We start from the raw sequence: 27,022 nt of genomic DNA on the forward strand, positions 1-27,022 counted from the left end.
TATATTAAGGGCCAGTGATCACGATTCTGAAGCAACTTTTCTGTAGTTTAATACCTCTTAATCATATTCATTGTTCAAGTTACCTTAGTTTTATATTTTAATTTTCTTTGTCTATCGTTTGTTGCTGTAAATGAGTTCAATGTTTTTCTTTCTTTTTTTGTTTCACAACTCTTTTTTATTCTTTCTTTTTTCAATGTTTTTCTTTTTTTGTTATAGGTTTGTTTTATATTGATTTTGTTCTATTTTGCGCCATTATTTATGGCTTTGGCGCCTTACAAGGCTTTAGCACCTATTATATGGTTGGACCCCTAATTATTTAGGGTAGTTTGTTTAATTTTCACGTTTTTCGGTATTTAATGTATAAGAAAATTTTGACACAATAATATTTTAAAGTTAATAAGTTATGCACTATACAGATTTATTAGTCGGAATAAAAGGATTATTTTGGTTAAGGTATGATTTAAAGAATATTTTAAACTGAAATAAGGTTTAAGAGGGTTTACTTTAAATGCTAATTCCTATTAGCTATGTTTTGTTTTATTTTTTTAGGAATTTTCAGCATAAAAGGAAAGTGTTTGGAATTTGAGTATTCAGATTCTAATATTATAATTAATTAAGTAAATTAAAGAATAAGAATCTTGAGAATCTTGTAATAAAGGGAGGTGGAAACACTAATGGTCTAATGAGAATATATTGGTTCAGATATATTTGGGAAGTCAAATTATTATGAAAATTTTGTTTGTTCTTAATATTATGGGAATATACCAAAATTATTATATTATTTGTATTTTTAAAGAATTTCTGGATAAGTGGTATTAGTTTTTTATGGAAGAAATGGAAGTACAAATTTGATGGATGAGTTGCGCCATGGTTTATGGCTTTGGTGCCTTTTAAGGTTTTCGCGCATGATTTATGGCTGGCCCCTAATTATTTAGGGTAATTGGTTAAAATTACAAGATATCATGAATTGTAAAATATTATAAAATGTAATAGCTAACAAATATGGTATATAATTATGAGATTATTGCCTTATTAGTTTATTATAGATAACATAATATTAATTTTAGGTATATAAATTATAAATATGAGATTATTATAGATAACGTAATATTAATTTTGGTATATAAATTATAAATGTGGGATTTTGTAATAAATTGGAGGTAGGGACATTAATTGTGAATTGAGAATACTTTGTTTTATTTTATTTTTTATTTTTGGGAAGATATTGAAATAAATGAGAAGTAAATGCTAATGAAGTATTGAGATTTATTAGTTGTATAGGAAGATACTAATATGAATAGTTTTTATAATAATTTGAATGGTATAATAATTAGGAGGTTAACTATTTAAATAATAAATAAGGAAGTATTATGTCATAATACCGAATTGGATTAATTAATATTAATTTAATATTATTAATTAAATGTATGATGAAGTGGTATTAGGAAAATGATACTTTTGAATGTGAAAAGTATAATCTTAAGTTTTAAGGATATTAATACAATTTTGGTTTAATTTAAGTTGAATAAAGATTATAGATACCATGTTTTACGCTATAAATAAAATAATAAATAATTTGACTTATTAAGGATTTTGACATGTTTTAGTCTATAAATAAGTAATATTTTTAAGAGATAAAATGAAATAATTAGTATATAATATTTTGAATATTTAAGGAATAATGGGTATTAAAAGGAAAATTTATTTATGTTTGATTTTAAAAGGGTAAAACTAAAAGTAAGGAATAGGGATCCTTTGAAGGTTATGAAGTAGAATGCTATAATTTAGTTGTTACTAGCCAAAGGGTAATCACTTTGGCTAGTTCTAGTATTTTATAGGGAGATCTAGTTGCCTAGTCTTGGTGGTTGGTTGATTCTCTTCAGTTTGAATAGTTTTTTAATTAAAGATTGCTGTTTTTTTATGTTTTTTTCAGGTGGAACTTTAGTATTTTATTAAGTTAGGAGCGTTGTTTGAAGATGTTATAGCTTTATTGTCTAAATTTCCGGGAGCAGTTTTGTCCCATGGGGCTTGCTCTAAGATTTTAGCGGCTCATGGTTGGCAAAGCATGCTCTGCGGTTAGACGATAAGCTATCCTGGTTCGAAGAGGTTCCAGCGCCGGCGGCAGACGTGGGCGTCGTAAATTCATGAGTGATTTTAATCACTTTGTCAAAAAAAAAAAAAAATATATAATTATTTATATTAATTTATTATGTGATAATTAGTTAATATATAATTATTTATGGTAATATTTATAGGTATAAACTATAATATAAATACATATACACATATTGTTTCATTAACACAAATATGATTATTTATATTAATTAGTTGTGTAATTATTAACTAACATAGTTATCCACAAAAAATATCACTTATAAAATTTCTCACTTGTAAAAGTATAATGGTTATGAAAGTAATGTAATTTATATTAAATTGTAAAAGACTTTAATAAAAAAAGGACAAAGATTAAATAAATAATTTAATATGCAAAAGCCTAAAAATATAGTTATCAAAATAATATAATTTATATTAAATTATAAAAGATTTTAATGGAAAAATATAAAGGTTAAATAAATAATTTAATTTATATTAAATTATTCACACTTTTTATATAATTTTAATCTATGTTTTGTAGTCTTTTTCATATAAACAAATCATATAAAAAATTATAATTATAGATTAGTAAAAGAAATAAAAAAAAAAGCATATTTGTATGCATAATATTGTAAATAAAAAATAGAGCTATGATTTTTTTTTTATGATTAAATGATATGAGACTTTGATAGTAATTAACAAAAAAAATGGACAATTTTGTAATTTATTTTAGGAAGTTCAAAGCCAGATATACAAACACACACATACACAATTACTAGCACACATATAATAATATCATCACAGATAAATAGAAGGACTCAATAAATATGCTATGAGAAGCTTTTAGTTGTAGCTTGGATTTAGTACAATGTTGTAGACACAATTTAGAAATGGATACGATATGTGGGCTTAGCAAGCATGTGATTAGCTCTACCCATGGATAAACCAAACTTCTCAAGCATATCAAGGTCTTTAGGATTTGTACCACTAGGAAGCTCCCAATTAAAACAATGCATCAATTGAGCAATAACAAGTCGAACATTGATAAGACCCAATTGCATTCCAGGGCACCCTCTACGACCATACCCAAATGGAAGTAAGCTAAAGTCATGCCCTGTAATGTCTCTATTAATATTGCTACCAATGAATCTCTCAGGATAAAATTCTTCCACATTTTCAGACCACACATTTGGATCTCTTCCTATTGCCCAAGTATTCACAATAATTCTTGATTTCTTTGGTATATAATATCCTTTAATAGTAATATCCTCCATAGATTCACGTGGAATTAATAATGGCCCAACTGGGTGTAACCTAAAGCTTTCTTTCACCACCATATCTAAGTACTCCAACTTCCCTATATCCTTTTCTTCCACCATTTGATCCATCCCAATCACACTCTTTAGCTCATCTTGAAGAGTTTTCATCACTCTAGGGTTCTTAAGAAGCTCAGAGAATGTCCATTCGATAGCTGCGGAAGACGTATCAAATGATGCAGCAATCATATCTAGTAAAATGGCTTTAATGTCAACTCGATCAATTATATGGACTTTCTCATCTTGAGAATAATTCATGGGTTGGTTCATTAAGGAGATCAAAATGTCCACAAAATCCTTATGGATACCATCTTGTTTTACATGTTGGCCTTTTTTTAATGACATTGCTTCTTGTTCATGCTCAGTAATTATCTTCTCTAGTACTTTGTTTATGTTCATACTAACCTTTTTCATACGTCTTGTATAACCCTAAACCAAACAATAAAAAATCATGTAGTTAAAATATTATATGTATACATATAATATAATATAGAGAATTACCAATGTAATTTTTTTTCTTATATGAAGTTAGTAATACTATAAATTACTTGTAATATAAAACAAACTAGTGTTAAAATTTGTACTACATACATTCTTTTACATGCATAACTTTGAGACTCGAATCCAGGACTTTCAACACATTCAATATATATATATATATATTCTAGGTTGGACACTTAATAATAACACAGTTATGTAAAATCAAGTTATTTTGGCATATTGACTTAACTTTAGTTTTGGTTTGTCAAAAATGATTTGAAGTGAAATCTTTATTTAATTATTGATGTGTTGTGTTTATCCATCAAAACCGAGTATATAATCTATGATAATCTTTTTGAATTTTTACTCATTTCTCTTTTTAACAGCAATTTGTTATTATTTTGAATTGTTATTATTACATTTTTTAGCTATAGGTACATTTAGATTATTTTAGTTTAGATTTTGAATGAAATGTATGCATAAATTTCTCTTTGGTTACGTAGACTCACTACAAATAATTGCTATTTTTAGTGACAACGTTTTAGTCATAATATATTTTTTTTTTTGGCTAAATGTGACTTTTAGTCACAACAAAATGATACTCGTGACTAAAACATAGTATTTAGTTATAAGCTGTTACTAATTTAATTTTAGTCACAACAAGTATTATGACTAAAAATACATTTAGTCACAACAAATTATAATTTTTGTGACTAATACTTTTAGTCACAACAAATTGTAATTTTTGTGACTAATACTTTTAGTCACGGACCTTTAATTTAGTCACAACATAAGAATCATGATTTATAATTAGTTACAATTTTTTACTTTTAGTCACAAATTTTGTTATGACTAAAAGTAAGATTTTTTGTAACGACTGGTTTGTGTTTTTAGTTATGTTGTTGCTAAACTAAATGTCTATTCTTTTTTGTTAGTTTGAGTGACAGTTAATGTAGTTAGCTACAGTTAGTATAGTTTAGTAAAGTTATATGTTAGTTGGTATCTTTATTGTTCATTTTGTGTCAAGACCAATAAACTTGGGGTCAGTTTTGTTAGTTAGCCAATAAATATGGTATTGTAATCATTCTTTGTGTAACCCTTAAACTGGATTCTAAGTGATCGATCCAAGTAAACTATAACATGAATGTGTAGACAAGATCAAAACAGAGATGCATTGACATTAATAAATGGTATTAGAGCTGGAATACAAGTTCTTGATCTTTGAAAGAAAATCTTTGTCTGTATTGAAAGTTTAAGATTGAGGTGAATTTTTGAGTAAGATGATAGGGAATGCCAAGTTTAATCTTGAGAAAAGATGAGAGCACCGCTAGTTCAGCAAGAGCTGCAGGAATCTCTAATGGGGGAAGATAAACTTCCATCAGGGTTGTCTGAGGGTTGTTTGAGAATGAGAAGATTGAGATGTTAGAAAAGGTTCACACTGCAATCATTCTCAAATAAAGTTTTTGAGAGAGTTATCAAAGGAAACAACATCAAGTGATCTTTGGACAAAACTAGAAAGCTTGTACCTCACTAAGTCCATAGTAAATCATCTGTTCTTAAAGTATAAAAACTCTACTCATTCAAAATAATTTCAAGTAAAAATATAGAGGATCCCACTACAAGAAAAGAAACTTTTCTCGACGAAATTCATGAATTTTGCTAAAAAAAAGTTAATATATATCAACAAATTAAAGAAGTTTCGCCGATATTTGTGTGCCATTTTTTGTACATATGAAAACATTTTGTTGGTGCATTACTTTGCTGGTAAAAGATTCTTTTATCGACAAATTTACGTAGTTTTGTCGGTAAAAGGTTGCAATCCAACTACGAAAAGGCACCTATTTATCGCGATTTTTTTTTACTTTTTGTCAGCGATCAACTTCGTCAGTAAAAGTCTTGAAATTTCGGTGGTAAGTTTTTCATGTGAAACAAATCATTAGGGGGAAAACTTTTTGTCGGAGAACAATTTCGCCAGCAAAAGTAAGAAAACCTTTAGTTAAAAGGTGCGCTTTATGCTTTAGGGTTTTTTAAAATGTTTACCGGCGAACTGAAGTTCACCGACAAAAAGGTGACCCTCATATAACAAAGCATGCGCCTCCTTCTTCCCCATTTTCTCTCTTCCTCTCTCTCTCTCTCTCTCTCTCTCTCTCTCTCTCTCTCTCTCTCTCTCTCTCTCTCTCTCTCTCTCTCTCTCTCTCTCTCTCTCTCTCTCTCTCTATCTACAGAAACTACCATCGAAAACCACCGCCGCTAGGGGTGTTCATCAAACTGCTCAAACTTCTCAAATCGCCAGCACCGCACCACACCGCAAGAAAATGCAGTTTGAAATTCTTTGCGGTGCAGTCGCGATTTGAATTTTTCCTAAACCGCACGGTGTGGTGCGGTTTGCAGTTTTGAATTGTTAATAAGGGGTTCAAACCGCACCGCACCGCATATTATAAAAATAACATATTTTATATTTATTTAAGTCCAATATGTGAAGGCCCAACCTAAGCCTACTAATTATTGTATTGTTGAAACTTGAAACATTTTTTTCATATTTATTTTCAAGCCTTATGGTATTTTTGACAAGTGTTGTTCAAACTTTATTGTATTTGTGATAGTTTAATTATTTAGTGATAGTTCAAACCGTAAAAATCGCATAAACCGCACCGCACCGCACTATTTTTTGCGGTGCGGTTTTTTAGTTTCGCAGTGCGGATGCGGTTTGAGAAATTGAAAAAACTGCATGTGCGGATTAGTTTGAAAAAATAATTAAAAACTGCACCACCCGCACCGCGAATATCTCTAACCGCCGCCACCACCCCTATTCTTCCCCTAAAATAAATTTTGTTATTTCCTTTTTTATATAAAAATATATCTATGTGTATATGTATTTGTATGTATATATTTATGTGTGTGTATGTATGTGTATATATAAAAAATATATATATGTGTGTAAGAGAGTATATTAATTTGTATATATATTAGAACGTCCCCGCTTCAAGTCTCTATTAGGTTTTTACACCGACGGAATGATAGTTCTTATACATGAGAACGTCACTCTGGCTACTTCTTAAATTGACGACTGACCCTCCAACCAATACGTGTGTTTCTAGTGTGCTTTATCCTCACTATCATACTTCCTGGGAGAACTTCTCAAGAGGTCACCCATCCTGAAATTACTCAGGTCAAGCACACTTAATTTTGGAGTTCTTTCGTGATGGGCTACCAAAAAATAAGATGCACCTTGTTGATATATGTAGTACCAATTAATCCATTTAAGTCATCTTCAACTGTCCCGTCTCATATCTACACAGTCTCAAAATCATCACACTTGACCTTCTCCATGCTGTGTGAGATTGCACAACTTACCCGATCTTTTCTCCTTACGGATCACGGGACTACTTACTGTCATAGTCACCCCATTACAGGGTCCGACGTCCTCGTCGAACACACTTTCGGCTGGGTCAAGGCTTGATACCAATTGAAATGTCCCTGCATCAAGCCTCTATTAGGTTCTTACACCCACGGAATAATGACTCTTATACACAAGTACGTAACTATAGCTGATTCCTAGACTAACGACTGGCCCTACAAACAACACGAGTTTTTCCAGCGTGCTTTGTCCTCGCTCGCACGCTTCCGGAGTTATCCCCAGGAGGTCACCCATCTTAAAATTACCCCAGGTCAAGCACGCTTAACTGTGGAATTTTTTTGTGATGGGCTACCAGAAAACAAGATGTACATTATTGATATAGGTAGTACCAATTATTCCATTTAAGCCTTTTTTAACTGTGCAGTCTCATATCTACACAGTTTTAGAATCATCAAACTTGACCTTCCTAGGCAGTGTGAGATTGCACAGCTTAACCGATCTTTCCTCTTACATATCACGAGACTACTGACTGTCACATATATATGTATGTATTAATTTTTTTCCATGTATAATAATTTTTTTGTTATATATATTTTAGTGTATGTGTGTATATTATTGTATATATATAGTTATGTGTATGTGTATGTATACTATATATTTATGTATATGTATATGTATATAAGTAATGTATAGAATTGTATTTATTATTTTTTTTAATTTTAATATATTTTTTTATAAATAAGTTTTAGGTGTCGTTGGTGTCGCTTTACCCATTTTGCCAATTGATTATCGCTACTCATTGTATTTGAAGGTTAGTATGATTTTATAATATATTACTTTAATGTTAAAAAATAAAAATACATATTAGAAGAGTTTGAATATCTCAGATATTTATCCAAAGATTGTTATATATATTATTTGTAGGTTTAAAAAATTAGAAAATATCTAATTTAAATCATTATGATGCTGAAATTTTAGTAGATATAAAATAAGAAAAAAAAAATAAGTTATATTAATTAAAATTAACATAAATTGGTAACTCTTATGTTAACAAAAAATAGTATTTTATTAATTATCAGATTTTAAAAATTAATTAGAAATAAGAAATATAATTTAATTTGTCATATAATTATATTTTACCTTAATTAATTTAAATTTGAATTGATTACTAATTGTAAAATTTTAACAAATTAAAAACTTTAAAATGAAAAAAAAAAAAAAACTGTCAATTTTAATTTTTACTGCAATACTTCAAACAAAACTATTTTACAAAAAATAAAAAATATATATGCCTTAATGTTTATCTTTTTAGACTAAATTCGAGTTCACACTTGAGAATCCTAAATTCATGGACTACGGTTTGTTAGCAATAGTAAAAAAAGTTACGTGACTAGAGATCAGACACAAAAAAAAGTATAGAAAAAGAATATTATTGAACTGTGAGAGGCAGAGACAACTAGGAGATCACGTCCACAAGAGGTCACATAGGAGGTGTGGGAAGAGGTCGTCGCCTACTGAAAAGACCCAAAATAATAAGTAAAAATTAAAATTTTTAAAATTAAATTTCCATTAACTTATGCTTTTTTTTTTGCGCGTTTAGTTAAAAATAAATTTATTTTTAAATTACAGAGAAGAGCCGAACTAAATTATAGAGAATATCCGAACAGAATACAAAAAATCGAAGCAAGATGAAGATTAAAAGTAGATGGGGTCTAAGATTATTGTCGAGGGGTATAATATTATAAATATTATTGACTAAAAATTGATAAGTTCTGAATAGTATAATACTAATTTATAAATATATAAAAAAATAGACTAATCCTGAGACGTGAGAACTTCCTATTCCTGTGGACACTTTTAAAAGTTTCACTACAAGAACAACAAATAGCGTGATGAATACACACAATAACTGCATGTAAGTAATTATTTATCTTTAATCCTATTGTTTATATTTAATTTCTATTCAACTCTAACAATTTATTAATATTTTTTGTAGGCCCAAATGATTGGAAAATGCAAAACTCAATCTGCATCGAGCAATTTCCCTCATCAATACGATGTAGTCCTCACCTAGTTTCTTGTAGACATGTCTATTATCACACGCGTTCTTGGTGAGCGGTCACACCACTTGAGAGGCATGGGCACTTTTTCCTAGACTTAAGGCGAGGCCAAAAGGGCAACTCCTACAGGCACTACAAGAAATGTCACTTTTACCAGCACAGTTCGCTACTGCGCTGCTAAAAGTAACTTTTACCAACGCATTTCGCAAACTGCGCTGACAAAGAGGTCAAAGTTTTACAAGTGTACATTTGCAGTGGCTAAAATCTAACTTTTACCAACGCATTTACGTGCTAGAAAAAGTCATTTTTGCCAGCGCTTTTCATTTTATGCTGGCAAAAGTTCTAATACCAACATTGATTTGCCAACCCCTTTTGGCCAACACATCACAAGTAAATTCTATTTTACCAGCGCAATACTAACTTTTGCCAGCACATTTCTTGTAGTGACATTTCTATCAAAAGTGACATTTCTTGTAGTGAGGGTAGGTCCCTCCAGGCAACCTACTGTCAGGGTCGAGGAATATGAGGTGCTGAAGCAAAGGGTGGAAGAGCAGGAAACATGTAATGCGTATCAACAACAAATGATGCAGACTCGAAAGCAATACCTGAATACATTAGCAATTCACGTATTTATCTAGCGTCATTCTTGGCTTCAACATGCCCAAGATGACTCCAATTCCACCAATACGTTTTACTGGCGTTGGATCTTCATTACAGGCTGCCTCTCCCATGCACTTAGAACGATGATGATAACGATGATGGCGATGATGCTATTAATTTATAGTTTGATTTTTTACTTTACCAATTTCAATATAAATTTTACTAATTTTTATAAACTATGAGAATGACTTTTTACTTAGTTTTACAATATTTATTTGAATTTTTTATCATTATAATATGCAGTTGAGATTATATTATTGTATTATTATTTATGAAATTCTAGTTTTAATTTAAATTTATATTATATTATATTTATGAGTAATTTGCGGCAAAACCCCCTCAACTATCAATTTACTTACAAAAAACCATCCAACCTCATATTTTGGTGGGAAAACCCTCCAAAGTACTGTTTCGTTTACATTTTTAAGGAGCCGTCTATTCAGCCTCATTAAGTCCTAATTTTGCCCACGTGGCAATGACACGTCACTAAAAAATTATCCTACGTGGCCATATTTTACAAAATAAAAATTAAAATAAAAACAAAAAATTTAAGAGTAATTTGCGGCAAAACTCCCCCAACTATCAATTTACTTGCAAAAAACCATCCAACCTTAAAGATTTTTGGATGGTTTTTTGCAAGTAAATTGATAGTTGGGGGAGTTTTGCCGCAACTTACTTTTAAAGTTTTATTTTTATTTTGTAAAATATGGCCACATAGGATAATTTTTTAGTGACTTGTCATTGCCACGTGTGCGAAATTAGGACTTAACGAGGCTGAACAGACGACACCTTAAAAATGTAAACGGAACAGTACTTTGGATGGTTTTCCCACCAAAATATGAGATTGGATGGTTTTTTGCAAGTAAATTGATAGTTGGGGGGGTTTTGCCGCAAATTACTCTATATTTATATCATATAACATCAAAGAAATATTTTAAAAAAAAAAAGATTTGTCGATGAAGTTACTTGCAAAACTTTTACAGGAAGTCAAAAATTGGCGCAAAAGTTTTGCTGCCGACTTAGCTTGCCGAGAAAGATGGGCAGAATATAGCTCAGCCCGTGAGGCAATACTGGTGGCCACATTTACACTGGCGACTACTTTTCTCGGTGAACTAACTATATTCGCCGACAAAATCCCCTTTCTCGACTGTCTATTGCCGACGAGATGTCCTGTCGGCAAAAGTTTACCGAAGATTATTAGTTACCCTTTGCCTGCGCAAAAACTCACTGGCAAAGCTCAATTTTCTTGTAGTATCCTATTGATTTATTTAATAAAACTATTCTTGATTTAAAGAATATTGATATTAAAATCAAAGATATATGAAGACAAAGCTATTGTAGTTCTTAACTCCTTGCCATTTGAAAATTATGACCACTTTATTGATACAATGATGTATGGGAAGGAGACTTTAACTCTTGAGGAAATTAAGAATGCCCTAATGTCCAAAGAATTGAAAAGAAAAGAAGAGTTAAAGGAAGAATCTAATGGTGATGGCCTGTATGTTCAAGAGAAAACATTAAAGAAGGGAAACTAGAATCAACATGGAAGCTTTAAAGATCAAGTAAAGTAATGATATCAAATGTCAAGATAAGAAGGTGTTTCATGTTAGAAGTCATTGGCTACTGCGATGCTGATTATGCTGGAGATCATGATACCCGACGATCAACTACTGGGTATGTATTCAAGATTGGATCTGGAGTAGTGTCTTGGTGTAGCAAAAGGCAACCAACAGTGTCTTTGTCAACCACGGAAGCAGAGTATAGAGCAGCAGCAATGGCGGCTCAAGAAAGTACGTGGTTGAAGCAACTAATGAAGGATTTACACCAATCCACAGATTCTGCAGTGCCACTTTATTGTGATAATCAGTCTGCTATTCGTTTGGCAGAAAATCCAGTATTTCATGCTCGAACAAAGCATGTGGAGGTGCATTACCATTTTCTCAGAGAGAAAGTACTTCAGGAAGAATTAGAGATGCACCAAGTGAAGAGCGAAGATCAAGTAGCAGACTTATTCACTAAAGGACTCAGCACAACGAGATTTCAAAAACTCAGAGAACAACTCAATATGAAGAGTCGGTGCTGAGGGGGAGTGTTAGAAGTCATCACCTCCTCTAAACTTCTAGAAATTTCTAGTTATTACATATTTGTTAGTTAATTTAAGACAAAGCCCATTGTAATTACCAAAGATTAGTAGAAAAGTCTAGATAAATGTAAGAAATGAGTAGAAAATAATTTTCTAGAAATTTTTAGAAACAATAGTCACTAGATGTTTCTAGTTATTTGGGACAAGCCCAATGCTAGAATTCTCTAGCAAATTGAAGAGGCTTCATCAACCAACCATGAGGCACTATAAATAGACCCTTGGTCTCATGGATGTGGGTGCACAAAACAAGTGAAGTCTTAGTGTGTGCTAAGTTATCTATACACAAGTGTGTGTGTGTGTTCTTAATAAGTGTCTAAATACAAAGTGTCCCAAAAGTGTGAGTTATATATAAGTGTGTAGTAAAGGTGTCTAGTGATTAAATTAAAGAGTAAGTGTTTGGTGTATTGTGGTCTAATAAAAAAAAGTGTTCAAGTCTTGGTGTAATTACTTTTTCAATAATAAAGTAATTACGTTTTCACGTGTTGTGGTGTCCAACAAGTGGTATCAGAGCCGGATCGAGTCCGTTCCGAAAGAGTCCTTTGTTGAGTTTCTTAGAGTGATCGTGTGTGGTTTAGTACTACAGAGTTTGCACGATGGATGACCTTCAAGTGGTCGGCGGAATTAAGAAACTTAACAATCAAAATTACAACACGTGGTCGATGCACATGGAGGCATATCTCCAAGGCCAAGACTTATGGGAGATCGTTGGTGGCAATGAAGTCACACAACCGGAGGATGTATCCGCTTTAAAGAAATGGAAGATTAAAGCGGGCAAAGCCATGTTTGCGATTCGGACCACAGTCGAAGATGAGATGTTGGAGCACATCAGGCCGGCGAAGACACCGAAGGAAGCATGGGATACCTTTGCATCGCTGTTCACCAAGAAGAATGATACAGGATTGCAGCTTCTGGAGAATGAGCTTCTCTCAATCAGGCAGCGCGACATGACGATCAACCAATACTTCACCAAGGTAAAATCTCTTTGTCGCGAAATCTCTGCATTAGACTCTGGTGCTGGCATGTCAGATGCTAGAATTAGAAGAATTATTATTCATGGATTAAGGTCAGAATATAGAACTTTTATTGCTGCAATACAAGGTTGGCCAAGCCAACCTTCTCTTGTTGAGTTAGAAAACTTGCTAGCTGACCAAGAAGCGTTAGCTAAGCAAACGTCTGGAGTCTCATTAAAGAGTGATGAAGAAGCACTCTTTAGTAGAGATAAGAAAGGACGACCCCGACCAAATACTAGTAGAAATACTAGAAAATATGATGACAAGGATAGTCATCATGGGAGCTCCCAAACAGGGGGAGCTCAGAATAAAGACAAACGGGGTGGTCAATCAAAGAATAACAATAAATTTGATGGAAAATGCTACAATTGTGGCAAGTATGGCCACATGGCTAAAAGTTGTTGGTTCAAGAAGAAAACTGCAGAAGGCAATGCAGCCACATCAAATGCAGAAAGGACAAGCGATGAAGAATGGGACGCAGAAGCATCATTCGCAGTGGAGGAAGAAGAATTAGCTTTGACAGCTTCACGTTCCGGGAAAGATCGACTACAATAACGATTGGATAGTCGACTCTGGCTGCTCAAATCATATGACAGGAGATGAAGAGAAGCTGCAAGATATGACAGAATATAAAGGTGGTCGCGTTGTGGTGACAGCCAACAACTCAAGATTACCGATCGCGCACATCGGTAAAACAACAATCATCCCGAGATTCAGCCCAAAAGAAGTTTCACTCCAGGATGTCTACCATGTACCTGGGATGAAGAAAAACTTACTATCAGTGGCGCAACTTACGGCGACAAGCCACCATGTCGTATTCGGCCCTCAAGATGTCAAGATCTACAAAGATCTTGAAATCTCTGGAACACCGATGATGAAAGGATGCCGCTTAGAGTCTGTCTATGTAATGTCAGCAGAGTCCGCTTATGTAGACAAGACTCGAAAGAATGAAACAACAGATTTGTGGCATGCAAGGCTAGGACATGTCAGTTATCATAAACTCAAGGTGATGATGAAGAAGTCTATGCTGAAAGGTCTTCCTCAACTTGAGGTCAGAACAGAGACTATATGTGCTGGCTGCCAATACGGTAAGGCGCATCAATTACCGTATGAAGATTCAAAGTTCAAAGCTAAAGCACCATTGGAGCTGGTCCATTCTGACGTGTTTGGGCGAGTCAAACAACCATCAATCAGCGGTATGCGATACATGGTTACATTCATCGACGACTTCTCAAGGTACGTATGGGTTTTCTTTATGAAAGAAAAATCTGAAGCTTTTTCAAAATTTAAAGAGTTTAAAGAAATAGTAGAAGGAGAAGTCGGCAAGAAAATCCAATGCCTCCGAACAGACAACGGTGGCGAATATACCTCAGATGAATTTTCTGAGTATCTTCGAGAATGCCGCATACGCCATCAATTTACATGTGCAAATACGCCACAACAGAATGGAGTAGCCGAGAGGAAGAATCGCCATCTTGCAGAAACATGTCGAAGCATGCTACATGCAAAGAATGTTCCAGGGAGATTTTGGGCTGAAGGTATGAAGACAGCCGCTCATGTAATCAATAGGCTTCCCGTGCTAAGTTAGGGTTCGTTTCACCCTTTGAAAAACTGTGGGCTTGTAAACCTGCAGTAAGTCACTTTCGAGTATTTGGTTGTGTGTGCTACGTATTCGTGCCAAGCCACCTACGTAGCAAATTTGACAAGAAGGCGATACGATGTATCTTTGTGGGATACGACAGCCAACGAAAAGGGTGGAGATGTTGCGACCCTACAACTGGAAAGTGTTATACATCAAGGAATGTGGTCTTCGATGAGGCATCATCATGGTGGTCATCGCAAAAGGAAGCATTACCAGATTCTAAAGAAATGGAAGATGAATTGCAGAAGAAAATGGGGGAGCAAATTGTTGAGTTACCTACAACACAAGATACAGATGAAGAAGAAAACAACGAGGATGAGGCACCTCAGAATCCCTGGCAAACAGGGGTGCATCAAAGAGAAGGAGATGATGATAGTCAACCAGAACTTCGGAGATCAACAAGAGCGCGAAAGCCAAATCCAAAATATGCTAATGCTGCTGTAGCTGAAGAAGAAAAGTTCAAAGAACCAGAGTCATATGAAGAGGCATACCAAAACTCCAAGTGGCTAGGAGCTATGAAAGAAGAAATACGTGCGCTAGCAAAGAATCAGACGTGGGAGTTGGTACCAAAGCCGAAGGAAGTGAAACCCATTTCGTGCAAATGGGTCTACAAGGTAAAAACTCGTCCTGATGGTTCAATTGAGAGATACAAGGCTCGCTTAGTTGCTCGAGGATTCTCTCAACAATATGGGCTAGATTATGACGAGACATTTAGCCCAGTCGCTAAAATTACAACAGTGCGAGTTCTGTTAGCACTTGCAGCTAGTAAAGACTGGAGGCTATGGCAGATGGATGTGAAGAATGCCTTTCTTCATGGAGAACTGGATCGAGAGATATACATGGTGCAACCAAGAGGATTTGAGGATAAAGCACATCCTGACTATGTTTGCAAACTGAAAAAAGCGCTCTATGGATTAAAGCAAGCTCCACGAGCATGGTATGGAAAGATTGCTGAGTTTTTAGTAGAAAGCGGATATTCCATGGCACATGCAGATTCAAGCTTATTCGTCAAAGTAAAGGAAGCAAAGATCGCAATTGTTCTGGTATATGTCGATGATCTCATTATCACTGGAGATGATGATGCAGAAATTTATCAAACAAAAGAGAACCTATCAGTACGCTTTCAAATGAAGGAGCTTGGAGAATTGAAACACTTCCTTGGATTAGAAGTTGATCGAACTGAGGAAGGCTTATTTCTCTGTCAACAAAAGTATGCTAAAGATTTGCTGCAAAGATTTGGAATGCTCGAGTGCAAGCCCATCTCAACACCTATGGAAGCTAATGCTAAGCTATGTGCTCATGCTGGAAAGGACTTGCAAGATGGAGCAATGTATCGACAACTGGTGGGAAGTCTAATCTACCTTACATTGACTCGACCAGATATTTCTTATGCAGTTGGAGTAGTAAGTCGATATATGCAGCAACCAAAGAAGCCACATTTGGAAGTAGTACGACGAATACTGAGATATGTCAAAGATAGCATTAACTATGGTCTCTTCTATAAGAAAGGGGATGAGGTTAAGATCATTGGCTACTGCGATGCTGATTATGCTGGAGATCATGATACCCGACGATCAACTACTGGGTATGTATTCAAGATTGGATCTGGAGTAGTGTCTTGGTGTAGCAAAAGGCAACCAACAGTGTCTTTGTCAACCACGGAAGCAGAGTATAGAGCAGCAGCAATGGCGGCTCAAGAAAGTACGTGGTTGAAGCAACTAATGAAGGATTTACACCAATCCACAGATTCTGCAGTGCCACTTTATTGTGATAATCAGTCTGCTATTCGTTTGGCAGAAAATCCAGTATTTCATGCTCGAACAAAGCATGTGGAGGTGCATTACCATTTTCTCAGAGAGAAAGTACTTCAGGAAGAATTAGAGATGCACCAAGTGAAGAGCGAAGATCAAGTAGCAGACTTATTCACTAAAGGACTCAGCACAACGAGATTTCAAAAACTCAGAGAACAACTCAATATGAAGAGTCGGTGCTGAGGGGGAGTGTTAGAAGTCATCACCTCCTCTAAACTTCTAGAAATTTCTAGTTATTACATATTTGTTAGTTAATTTAAGACAAAGCCCATTGTAATTACCAAAGATTAGTAGAAAAGTCTAGATAAATGTAAGAAATGAGTAGAAAATAATTTTCTAGAAATTTTTAGAAACAATAGTCACTAGATGTTTCTAGTTATTTGGGACAAGCCCAATGCTAGAATTCTCTAGCAAATTGAAGAGGCTTCATCAACCAACCATGAGGCACTATAAATAGACCCTTGGTCTCATGGATGTGGGTGCACAAAACAAGTGAAGTCTTAGTGTGTGCTAAGTTATCTATACACAAGTGTGTGTGTGTGTTCTTAATAAGTGTCTAAATACAAAGTGTCCCAAAAGTGTGAGTTATATATAAGTGTGTAGTAAAGGTGTCTAGTGATTAAATTAAAGAGTAAGTGTTTGGTGTATTGTGGTCTAATAAAAAAAGTGTTCAAGTCTTGGTGTAATTACTTTTTCAATAATAAAGTAATTACGTTTTCACGTGTTGTGGTGTCCAACAAGTGGTATCAGAGCCGGATCGAGTCCGTTCCGAAAGAGTCCTTTGTTGAGTTTCTTAGAGTGATCGTGTGTGGTTTAGTACTACAGAGTTTGCACGATGGATGACCTTCAAGTGGTCGGCGGAATTAAGAAACTTAACAATCAAAATTACAACACGTGGTCGATGCACATGGAGGCATATCTCCAAGGCCAAGACTTATGGGAGATCGTTGGTGGCAATGAAGTCACACAACCGGAGGATGTATCCGCTTTAAAGAAATGGAAGATTAAAGCGGGCAAAGCCATGTTTGCTATTCGGACCACAGTCGAAGATGAGATGTTGGAGCACATCAGGCCGGCGAAGACACCGAAGGAAGCATGGGATACCTTTGCATCGCTGTTCACCAAGAAGAATGATACAAGATTGCAGCTTCTGGAGAATGAGCTTCTCTCAATCAGGCAGCGCGACATGACGATCAACCAATACTTCACCAAGGTAAAATCTCTTTGTCGCGAAATCTCTGCATTAGACTCTGGTGCTGGCATGTCAGATGCTAGAATTAGAAGAATTATTATTCATGGATTAAGGTCAGAATATAGAACTTTTATTGCTGCAATACAAGGTTGGCCAAGCCAACCTTCTCTTGTTGAGTTAGAAAACTTGCTAGCTGACCAAGAAGCGTTAGCTAAGCAAACGTCTGGAGTCTCATTAAAGAGTGATGAAGAAGCACTCTTTAGTAGAGATAAGAAAGGACGACCCCGACCAAATACTAGTAGAAATACTAGAAAATATGATGACAAGGATAGTCATCATGGGAGCTCCCAAACAGGGGGAGCTCAGAATAAAGACAAACGGGGTGGTCAATCAAAGAATAACAATAAATTTGATGGAAAATGCTACAATTGTGGCAAGTATGGCCACATGGCTAAAAGTTGTTGGTTCAAGAAGAAAACTGCAGAAGGCAATGCAGCCACATCAAATGCAGAAAGGACAAGCGATGAAGAATGGGACGCAGAAGCATCATTCGCAGTGGAGGAAGAAGAATTAGCTTTGACAGCTTCTGTTCCAGGAAAGATCGACTACAATAACGATTGGATAGTCGACTCTGGCTGCTCAAATCATATGACAGGAGATGAAGAGAAGCTGCAAGATATGACAGAATATAAAGGTGGTCGCGTTGTGGTGACAGCCAACAACTCAAGATTACCGATCGCGCACATCGGTAAAACAACAATCATCCCGAGATTCAGCCCAAAAGAAGTTTCACTCCAGGATGTCTACCATGTACCTGGGATGAAGAAAAACTTACTATCAGTGGCGCAACTTACGGCGACAGGCCACCATGTCGTATTCGGCCCTCAAGATGTCAAGATCTACAAAGATCTTGAAATCTCTGGAACACCGATGATGAAAGGATGCCGCTTAGAGTCTGTCTATGTAATGTCAGCAGAGTCCGCTTATGTAGACAAGACTCGAAAGAATGAAACAACAGATTTGTGGCATGCAAGGCTAGGACATGTCAGTTATCATAAACTCAAGGTGATGATGAAGAAGTCTATGCTGAAAGGTCTTCCTCAACTTGAGGTCAGAACAGAGACTATATGTGCTGGCTGCCAATACGGTAAGGCGCATCAATTACCGTATGAAGATTCAAAGTTCAAAGCTAAAGCACCATTGGAGCTGGTCCATTCTGACGTGTTTGGGCGAGTCAAACAACCATCAATCAGCGGTATGCGATACATGGTTACATTCATCGACGACTTCTCAAGGTACGTATGGGTTTTCTTTATGAAAGAAAAATCTGAAGCTTTTTCAAAATTTAAAGAGTTTAAAGAAATAGTAGAAGGAGAAGTCGGCAAGAAAATCCAATGCCTCCGAACAGACAACGGTGGCGAATATACCTCAGATGAATTTTCTGAGTATCTTCGAGAATGCCGCATACGCCATCAATTTACATGTGCAAATACGCCACAACAGAATGGAGTAGCCGAGAGGAAGAATCGCCATCTTGCAGAAACATGTCGAAGCATGCTACATGCAAAGAATGTTCCAGGGAGATTTTGGGCTGAAGGTATGAAGACAGCCGCTCATGTAATCAATAGGCTTCCCTGTGGCTAAGTTAGGGTTCGTTTCACCCTTTGAAAAACTGTGGGCTTGTAAACCTGCAGTAAGTCACTTTCGAGTATTTGGTTGTGTGTGCTACGTATTCGTGCCAAGCCACCTACGTAGCAAATTTGACAAGAAGGCGATACGATGTATCTTTGTGGGATACGACAGCCAACGAAAAGGGTGGAGATGTTGCGACCCTACAACTGGAAAGTGTTATACATCAAGGAATGTGGTCTTCGATGAGGCATCATCATGGTGGTCATCGCAAAAGGAAGCATTACCAGATTCTAAAGAAATGGAAGATGAATTGCAGAAGAAAATGGGGGAGCAAATTGTTGAGTTACCTACAACACAAGATACGAGATGAAGAAGAAAACAACGAGGATGAGGCACCTCGAATCACGGCAAACGAGGGGTGCATCAAAGAGAAGGAGATGATGATATTCAACCAGAACTTCGGAGATCAACAAGAGCGCGAAAGCCAAATCCAAAATATGCTAATGCCGCTTGTAGCTGAAGAAGAAAAGTTCAAAGAACCAGAGTCATATGAAGAGGCATACCAAAACTCCAAGTGGCTAGGAGCTATGAAAGAAGAAATACGTGCGCTAGCAAAGAATCAGACATGGGAGTTGGTACCAAAGCCGAAGGAAGTGAAACCCATTTCGTGCAAATGGGTCTACAAGGTAAAAACTCGTCCTGATGGTTCAATTGAGAGATACAAGGCTCGCTTAGTTGCTCGAGGATTCTCTCAACAATATTGGCTAGATTATGACGAGACATTTAGCCCGATCGCTAAAATTACAACGGTGCGAGTTACGTTAGCACTTGCGGCTAGTAAAGGCGGAGGCTATGGCGAGATGGATGTGAAGAATGCCTTTCTTCATGGAGAACTGGATCGAGAGATATACATGGTGCAACCAAGAGGATTTGAGGATAAAGCACATCCTGACTATGTTTGCAAACTGAAAAAAGCGCTCTATGGATTAAAGCAAGCTCCACGAGCATGGTATGGAAAGATTGCTGAGTTTTTAGTAGAAAGCGGATATTCCATGGCACATGCAGATTCAAGCTTATTCGTCAAAGTAAAGGAAGCAAAGATCGCAATTGTTCTGGTATATGTCGATGATCTCATTATCACTGGAGATGATGATGCAGAAATTTATCAAACAAAAGAGAACCTATCAGTACGCTTTCAAATGAAGGAGCTTGGAGAATTGAAACACTTCCTTGGATTAGAAGTTGATCGAACTGAGGAAGGCTTATTTCTCTGTCAACAAAAGTATGCTAAAGATTTGCTGCAAAGATTTGGAATGCTCGAGTGCAAGCCCATCTCAACACCTATGGAAGCTAATGCTAAGCTATGTGCTCATGCTGGAAAGGACTTGCAAGATGGAGCAATGTATCGACAACTGGTGGGAAGTCTAATCTACCTTACATTGACTCGACCAGATATTTCTTATGCAGTTGGAGTAGTAAGTCGATATATGCAGCAACCAAAGAAGCCACATTTGGAAGTAGTACGACGAATACTGAGATATGTCAAAGATAGCATTAACTATGGTCTCTTCTATAAGAAAGGGGATGAGGTTAAGATCATTGGCTACTGCGATGCTGATTATGCTGGAGATCATGATACCCGACGATCAACTACTGGGTATGTATTCAAGATTGGATCTGGAGTAGTGTCTTGGTGTAGCAAAAGGCAACCAACAGTGTCTTTGTCAACCACGGAAGCAGAGTATAGAGCAGCAGCAATGGCGGCTCAAGAAAGTACGTGGTTGAAGCAACTAATGAAGGATTTACACCAATCCACAGATTCTGCAGTGCCACTTTATTGTGATAATCAGTCTGCTATTCGTTTGGCAGAAAATCCAGTATTTCATGCTCGAACAAAGCATGTGGAGGTGCATTACCATTTTCTCAGAGAGAAAGTACTTCAGGAAGAATTAGAGATGCACCAAGTGAAGAGAGAAGATCAAGTAGCAGACTTATTCACTAAAGGACTCAGCACAACGAGATTTCAAAAACTCAGAGAACAACTCAATATGAAGAGTCGGTGCTGAGGGGGAGTGTTAGAAGTCATCACCTCCTCTAAACTTCTAGAAATTTCTAGTTATTACATATTTGTTAGTTAATTTAAGACAAAGCCCATTGTAATTACCAAAGATTAGTAGAAAAGTCTAGATAAATGTAAGAAATGAGTAGAAAATAATTTTCTAGAAATTTTTAGAAACAATAGTCACTAGATGTTTCTAGTTATTTGGGACAAGCCCAATGCTAGAATTCTCTAGCAAATTGAAGAGGCTTCATCAACCAACCATGAGGCACTATAAATAGACCCTTGGTCTCATGGATGTGGGTGCACAAAACAAGTGAAGTCTTAGTGTGTGCTAAGTTATCTATACACAAGTGTGTGTGTGTGTTCTTAATAAGTGTCTAAATACAAAGTGTCCCAAAAGTGTGAGTTATATATAAGTGTGTAGTAAAGGTGTCTAGTGATTAAATTAAAGAGTAAGTGTTTGGTGTATTGTGGTCTAATAAAAAAAAGTGTTCAAGTCTTGGTGTAATTACTTTTTCAATAATAAAGTAATTACGTTTTCACGTGTTGTGGTGTCCAACATTTCATTTTGAGCAAATAAGCTGAGATCATCTCAAGAGATATTGTCCTGTACTAAAAGAATACAATCAAACACATGTCATAACAGATGTGGTCTCAAATTGGAAAGGAAGTGAGGACTATGATGTACTAGGTAGTTTCAAAGGGGTACAATAGTGATGGTTGGGTCATGAATTCTGAGTGTTCTTTTCACATATGTCTTGATAGAAACCAATTCCATGAGTACCAGAAACTAGAGGGTAGTATAGTGAGACTTGGTGATGATCGAGCATGTCCTATTGTTGAATCAGGAACATTAAGTTGTATATTGATGGAGGGACAATTGTAGAGTTGAAACATGTTCCTGAGATCAAGAGAAACTTGATATCTGTGGCAATGTTGGATCAAGAGGGTTACTTGGTCAGAATTGAAAATGAAATCATGAAAGTGGCTAATTGTGCTATGATAGTCATGAAAGGTAAAGGTGAATGGTTTTATGTTCTGTAAGGAAATACAATGAGAAATCAAGCAAAAGGTGCTAAGAGTGGGGCCATGAAGTGGCATAGAAGGGTTATTGGCACATATTGGAGAAATAGGTCTTAAAATTATAAGAAGGAAATGTGTGTTTGGGACAGATCAAATCGAAGAAATAGAATTCTGTGAGCAGTATATATGTTTACTCCGTCAACTTTTTCAGTGATATTTGTCCTCAGAATTCTGTCAATTTTATTTAGGACTTTTTGTTACCTTTTTCATATTTTAAATTTTGTTTATTTTCTTTTGTATAATTTTTTATATACCACTTAAGAGTAAACTTTAATTTTTTTTTCCCAATATTTATGAAAATCCCGTTTTGCAAAAATAGATCGATTAAAAGGTGCTTGGTGTAAAAAGTCCATAATGTTAACATAATAATAATAATAATGATATGAAAGAATAACAAACAAACCTGTAGATCAAATTGCCGAAGATATGGTATGTAATCAGCAAGATTGAAAGCTCCGAACAAGGATAAAGCCTCCCTAACCAAACCCTTCAAGTCACAGCTTTCGTCTCTAACTCTCCCTAGTATGATCCTACACGAGATATCAGCGATGGTCTTCCCCGCCAATTCACTGATATCAACTACCTCACCCGCCGCCGCAGCCCTCTTAAGGCTCCCCATCATAGACCCAACCTCCTCCTTCCTTAGCGCAGCAAAGGACTCGATCTTTGACGCGCTCAGCAGGTGGAGCGTGCAAATTTTCCTCACGCCACGCCAGTACGAACCGTAGGCGTTAAACGCCATGCCCTTGGTGCCGTACCACATGCACTCCGAGGCCTGCACTTTGGGTCGGCTAGCGAAAACAGTGTCGTGTGTCTTTAGGAAAAGCTCTGCCGCTTCCGGGCTTGAAACGACGACGGTTAGGACATGGCCTAGCCTGAGGGACATGATTGGTCCGTACTTTTTTGCTAGGTTTTGGAGGCCTCGGTTAGGAAGTGAGGTCAGCATGTGAAGGTTTCCGATGATTGGGAGAGGCCATGGACCTGGTGGATGTTTGTGGTGGCTTTGGGAGCCACGTCGGTTGAGAATGAAGCATAGAGTTCCGACGATGATTAGGAAAATGGCTAACAATGTTTGGGACAACATTTTCTTCACTTATTGAAAGTACTTCACTACTTCATGGCTAGCTATAACTTTATACACACTATATTATCTTTTTAACTTTATAAAAAGGAAATTTAAGCTGATACATTTCTTTATTATTATTTTAATTTATAATAATCACATGCCACTATGTTTTTTTTTTTTTAATATGATTTATAAAATACTGTATGCTAACACACCTTCTACCACTTTTTATTTAAAAAAAAAAAAGAAAATGTTTTTTTTTTGGTGTATTATTATATCTGCTTTCACCGTTGAGAGCCGTAATTTTTCATCTACATAATCATGAAGAAATAGTAAAAGTAATTTAATGTGTCAAACACTATAACAGATGAAATTAATAGTAAAAGTAATTTTTCATCTACACACTATATTATCTTTTTAACTTTATAAAAAAGAAATTTAAGCTAATACATTTCTTTATTATTATTTTAATTTATAATAATCACATGCCACTATGTTTTTTTTTAATATGATTTATAAAATACTGTATGCTAACACACCTTCTACCACTTTTTATTTTAAAAAAAAAAGAAAATGTTTTTTTTTTTTTGGTGTATTATTATATCTGCTTTCACCGTTCATAGCCGTAATTTTTCATCTACATAATCATGAAGAAATAGTAAAAGTAATTTAATGTGTCAAACACTATAACATATGATATATTGTTATTGTCAGTACGGTAGTTCATATCCACATCTAATCTAATTATATATTGAATGTTAAATTTTATTATTTGATCTGATTTAAATAATTTCAGTCATTCAATCGATTCAACATTCATTTAATGTTGGATTAGATTAGTTCTATTTGTTAGATGTATTACATATATATTTATTGATTTAGTTTGGATTTATCCAAAATTTTAGACCTAGCTATAGTATTTTTTTTTTGAATCGGATCGGAATCATCTAATATTTTTGGTCCATATATATTGGATTGGATTGGATCCATCCAATCCAAAAAAAAAAGAGTAAAATTTTAATGTAAATTTTCATGTATACATATTTATTTTACGTATAACAAAATCAAATCTAATTACTCATCCAAAGTAATAAAAATAATTAATTATTAGTTCCATTAGATATAGGATGTATTAGATTTTTGGATACCTCCGACATCCGATCAAATCTAATTGGATATTTAAAAATAGCCCAATCTGATTCGATCATAATTAGATATCTAATATTTGGCGGTCAATTGTAATTAAATCGGTCGGTTGTCATTAGATTTGATCGATTTATGTACACCCTTAGTTATTGGTACATTGATTTTAATATCGGGTTCTACATAAATCAATTTAATAAATAATATAAAAAATTGTTAACCAATTTTAAAATAGTACATGTATTTAAATAGTATGCTCTTAACCAATTGATGTCATATCAATTATTTAATAGAAACTAAGACAACATAGTTTTTTTTTTCAGAAATAAAAATAAAAAATAAAAAGTAAAAAGAAGAAAATTTTACTAGTACAAATCAACTTAAAATGATACGTTTGATTTATAAAAACTTTAATTTAAAAAAAAAAATGGAAGACAATATCAATTATACAAATTTAAATTTATATTAGGTGTGTATAAATTATTTAAATATTTTAATTTAATATTTATTATGAGTTAGAAACTATATATCATAAATAATTTTAATTAATATATGTTAATTTTAGTTAACAATAATTTTTTATATTCCTTATGTTAATTTACAAAAAGAAAACATCAAACCAAGCAAAACAAACAATTTATTTAGTTTCTTTTAAAAAAAAAATTATTTAGTTAATTAATTCTATAAAAATAAATAATATTTAATTTCAAAACATATTTAAATCTTAAATTAAAAAATTAACTACTACAAAAAGTATTATTCTTATGATCCTCAAATTAAGAGAGTGTTTAAAAATGACACATATATTTGAGATTATCTGTCAGTTTTAAACAGTTGTTGAGAAAACACATCACTTTAAATGTTAGCTATGTAAAAATTGTGTTATTGTCAATGTTACAATTGTTAAGTTTTGTGCCCTAAATAAAATTATATTTCAATGTAATCTTTTATATTCATTTATCAATAAAGAAACAGATTTATTTTCATTACTTATTTAATGTGTTATTTGGTTCATGTGATCATTTATTTATTTATTTAATTTATAAATTCATCCAAATTCTTATCACATTGATATTCTTGTTTATTGTGTTGTCAACACAGTGGAAAGTAATCAAGATTGTGTGATTAAATGTATTCCTATTATTTATCAGTACACAGGGTTTAACTGATAGAATAATCTACAATGTAGTTTACTTCACTACTACAAAAGTCAGAATTTGCGACGATCCTAAAAATGCTTTTTTTGGGGAACCGTCTGTTGAGTTTTGTGCACTAAATAAAACCCATTACAATCTGATTAGTTATCAATTTAAGAGATTTGAAGTGATTTATGTTAACATATATTTTTCATGTTTATGGTTTAATATATATATATATTTTATATATGCACAAAATCAGTTAAGTCCAGAACATATATTTATTCACAATTACAGTGTTGTCAACACAGTGGAATGTGATTGTGATTATATGATTCAAAAGACTAAGTCCATGTTTCATCAGTGTTTCGGATTTACACTGATGTGATAATCAGCGATGAAGTATACTTACACTTGGAGTAAGTGTTATGTTCTTTCCAGAACATTAGTAAAGTATACTAGTTTTGAATGTATAGAGTATACATTGGACTGGACCGATATTGAACTTAGACAAGATATTATAAACTTACCGTTGTATCTTTCCAAGTCAATATCACTAGTTGATCTTAGATTAAAAGAATCTAAATCTTGATATGCTTAGGCTCAATCTTAGGAGTGTTATTCATGTTCTTTTATTTATTAGTTAAGCCTACTTTTGGGTCAGGGTGATACGTATATTTTGGGAACATGATAGTATGACTGAGTGGGAGCGCTAAACATAAATATGGAATCTATAGCTTCTACTGGTGTATAGAAGTCAAGTGATGATTTCCTTCGAGCTTAGCTAAATAGAAGTAAATGGATGAGCTCTTGTTTCAGTGACTATATCTTAGATCACTAAAACATCATTTACAGGTAGCTAAGTGTTTTCAGGGGCCAAATACATTGAGGGGTGAAAACGGTAAATTTTATCCCATCTCGATGTAAATCATCTATATAGAGGATCTTTGATGACATGAAGATTATAACGATGGTTAAATTAGATAGCATATCTATATCGTGGAACGTATAGAATGCTCTATATAAGCCTGAGAGTGCAATTCCAAGTTCTAAGAGTGGATTCAACAAGGAATTAATAAGTTAGGGAATTTACTTGGTAAATTCAGTTCAACTTATTGGAAGCTCAGTAATATA

General features: G+C 34.5%; 1 protein-coding gene across 1 annotated transcript; it reads right to left on the bottom strand.

The window, feature by feature from the left end:
• Positions 1–2,789: 2,789 nt before the first annotated feature.
• Positions 2,790–23,690, bottom strand: LOC115713986 (cytochrome P450 CYP736A12). The gene is made up of 2 exons (XM_030642486.2): positions 22,947–23,690; positions 2,790–3,839 (listed from the first exon to the last, which is right to left on the bottom strand). The coding sequence occupies exons 1-2, from the start codon at positions 23,625–23,627 to the stop codon at positions 2,979–2,981; spliced, it is 1,542 nt and encodes a 513-aa protein (XP_030498346.1). The 5' UTR covers positions 23,628–23,690; the 3' UTR covers positions 2,790–2,978.
• Between the last annotated feature and the right edge of the window lie 3,332 nt (positions 23,691–27,022).

Source organism: Cannabis sativa, chromosome 4 (assembly GCF_029168945.1).
Source record: "Cannabis sativa cultivar Pink pepper isolate KNU-18-1 chromosome 4, ASM2916894v1, whole genome shotgun sequence".
NCBI lineage: Eukaryota > Viridiplantae > Streptophyta > Magnoliopsida > Rosales > Cannabaceae > Cannabis > Cannabis sativa.

What these genes read in the sequence shown, in the direction of transcription:
- LOC115713986 (XM_030642486.2), bottom strand. Translation starts at nt 23,627, where the DNA reads ATGTTGTCCCAAACATTGTTAGCCATTTTCCTAATCATCGTCGGAACT. An exon ending in TTCGGCAATTTGATCTACAG is followed by an intron (nt 3,840 to 22,946) that starts GTTTGTTTGTTA and finishes TGTTTGGTTTAG; the next exon opens with GGTTATACAAGACGTATGAA.